General features: G+C 55.8%; 1 protein-coding gene across 1 annotated transcript; it reads left to right on the top strand.

Annotated features, from left to right (window-relative positions):
* Positions 1-2: 2 nt before the first annotated feature.
* ETH_00032415 (uncharacterized protein) lies at positions 3-1,447 on the top strand (the record flags this gene model as incomplete). The annotated part of the gene is made up of 1 exon (XM_013376340.1): positions 3-1,447. A coding segment is annotated over one exon (1,445 nt), but the record flags the coding sequence as incomplete, so codon positions are not given.
* Positions 1,448-2,989: the final 1,542 nt, after the last annotated feature.

The following is a 2,989-nucleotide window of genomic DNA, read 5'->3' as shown; positions in this document are numbered from 1 at the left end:
AGCAGCTGGAGAGGCGCCAGCAGCAGCAGCAACAGCAGCAGCAGCAGCAACAGCAGCAAAAGATCTGCCGCCACAAGATTCTGTTATTCAAGCTTTAGCAGAAGCACAAGCAGAGCTGCAGTCGCTGCAGACAGATAAGGCGCATGCAGCTGCGTCCCCAGCAGCAGCAGCAGCAGCAACAGCAGCAGGAACAGAAAGAACAGCTGCAACAGCAGAAACAGCCGCACCGGCAACAGCGGCTGCAACATCAGCAGCAGAAAAGACGGAAGCAGCAGCTGCTGCTGCTGCTTTAGATGAAGCAGCAAATGCCCAAAGTGAGCAGCAGCAAGATGAAAGGGCACAGCAGCAGCAACAACAACCGCAGCAACAGCAGCAGCAGCAACAGCAAAAACAGCAGCAGCAGCAAAAGCCGCAGCAACAGCAACAACAACAGCAGCAGCAGCAACAGCCGCAGCAGCAGCAACAGCCGCAGCAGCAACAACAGCCGCAGCAGCAACAAGAACAGCAGCAAGAACAGCAGCAAGAACAGCAGCAAGAACAGCAGCAAGAACAGCAGCAAGAACAGCAGCAAGAACAGCCGCAGCAACAGCCGCAGCAAAAACAGCAGCAACAACAGCAGCAACAACAACAACAACAGCAACAGCAGCAGCAGCAGCAACAACAACCACAACAGCAGCAGCAACAACAGCAGCAGCAGCAACAACAGCAGCAGCGGCAGCAGGAGCAACAGCAAGAGAAACAACAGCAGCAAAAACAGCAGCAGCAGCAGCAACAACAGCAGCAGCAGCAACAACAACAACTGCAGCAACAACAGCAGCAACAACAACAGCAGCAGCAACAACAGCAACAACAACAACAACAGCAGCAGCAACAGCAGCAACAGCAACAACAACAAAACCAGCAGCAGCAACGGCAACAACAAAACCAGCAGCAGCCGCGGCAACAGCAGCCGCAACAGCAGCAACAACGACAGCCACAACAGCAACAACAACAACTGCAACAGCAGCAACAACAGCAGCAGCAACAGCAACAGCAGCTGCAACAGCAACAACAACGACAGCCGCAACAGCAACAACAGCAACCGCAACAGCAGCAACAACAGCAGCAGCAGCCGCAACAGCAACAACAGCAACCGCAACAGCAGCAACAACAGCAGCAGCAGCCGCAACAGCAACCGCAGCAGCAACAACAGCAACCACAGCAGCAACGAGAAGATCAGCGGCTCCAACAGCAGCAGCGGCAACAACAGCAGCAACGGCAACAAGAGCAGCGGCCCCAGGAGCAGATGCAGCAGCAGCTGCTGCAGCAGCAACAGCAGCAACAGCGACAGCTTCAGCAACTGCAGAAACAACTGCAGCCCCAGCAGCAGCGAGAACAGCAGCCCCAGCAACAACAGCTACAGCAGCAGCAGAAGCAACAACAGCAGCAAACGCAGCAGCAGCAATAAGAGAGCAATGGCAGCAGCAGCAGCAGCAGCGGAAGGCACATCGGAGAGCGAATCTCAAAGGCTGCAGCAAAGCGCTAATTCGCAGCAGCAGCAGCAGCCGCAGCCACGTCAGTTCTTAGCAGCGCAGGCCAGCAGCAGCAGCAGCAGAAACGCAAGCAGCAGCGACAGCAGAAAAGCAGGCAGCAGCAACGGCAGCAGCAGCAACTGCTGCAGCAGCCCTAGGCCTTGTGAGCTGCAGCACTTTCTAGTGTCTTTCTCTTTCATTAAAAGTGTCTCCTCCCTTCAGTCTCTCCCCGTCTCGTTGCTGCAGCTAGCTACAGCTAGCTATAGCTAGCTGCAGCTAGCTACAGCTAGCCATAGGTTGAAACAGGCCCCCGCAGCTATCTACAGCTAGCTGCAGCTAGCTACAGCTAGCTGGGGACCGCCACAGCTGGCTACAGCTAGCTACAGGTAGCTGCAGCTAGCTACAGATAGCCGCAGCTAGCTGGAGATAGCTGCAGCTAGCCACAAATAGCTGCAGCTAGCTGGAGACAGCTGCAGCTAGCTACAGCTAGCTACAGCTAGCTACAGCTAGCTACAGCTAGCTACAGCTAGCTACGGGTAGGACTTGCGTGTTCCGATCGACGCACAAACGGGCAGTTTTGCCCAGCTAGCCAAACACCAGAAGGCGTTTAACACCACCAGCTAGCTAGCTAGCTAGCTAGCTGGCTAGCTAGCTAGCCGCTTGGCTAGCTAGCTAGCTAGCTAGCTAGCCAGCCCGCGACACTAGGGACTGCAGACAGAGCTGCTTCACCCGGTCCTCTGAAAGGCACTTACAGGGGCACTTTCTGTTACTTGTTTCTTGAGCTAGCTAGCTAGCCACTTGGCTAGCTAGCCACTTGGCTAGCTAGCCATTTGGTTTGCTAGCTGCTTAGCTAGCTAGCTACTTGGCTAGCTAGCTGCCTAGCTAGCTAGCCACTTGGCTAGCTAGCTGCCTAGCTAGCTAGCCACTTGGCTAGCTAGCTGCTGCTCTAGCTGGAAGATTGGCTGGGCAGCCGATTGTCTAGTTTGCCGCCAGCTAGCTAGCCAACTGGCTGGCCAACTAGCTAGCTAGCTGGCTAGCTAGCTAGCTGGCTAGCTAGCTAGCTAGCTGGCCGCATCCCCAGTTCCGCAGCTGGAATTGTCCCCAGCTAGCCAGCTCCCCGCCAGCTGTCTCCGCCGGCCCACCAGCTAGCTAGCTAGCCAGCCAGCCAGCTAGCTGGCTAGCTAGCTAGCTAGCTAGCTAGCCATCTCACGAGACCACCACCTCGCCAGCTAGCTAGCTGGCCAGCCCCCCACCCGCCCGCCAGCCCGCCAGCTAGCTAGCTAGCTAGCTGGGCTTAGGCGAGCCAGAGGCAGCCGCCATCGAGGGGTTTGAACTTTTTCTCTTTTTCTTTTTCTTTTTTTTGAATTGAAGTCCTCAAAAAGTACCTTATTTGGGCCCTCGTCTGCAGCGCGCAAAACCTCCCTTCTAGGGTATAAGCAGCAAACACCAAAACCCTCCTTCCCAGCAGCAGGGGGGCC

The sequence above is a fragment of the Eimeria tenella genome, genomic scaffold (genome assembly GCF_000499545.2).
Source record: "Eimeria tenella Houghton genomic scaffold, Eth_scaff3354, whole genome shotgun sequence".
In the NCBI taxonomy this organism is placed as follows: Eukaryota; Apicomplexa; class Conoidasida; order Eucoccidiorida; family Eimeriidae; genus Eimeria; species Eimeria tenella.
This window is presented reverse-complemented; position numbering and strand designations above follow the sequence as displayed.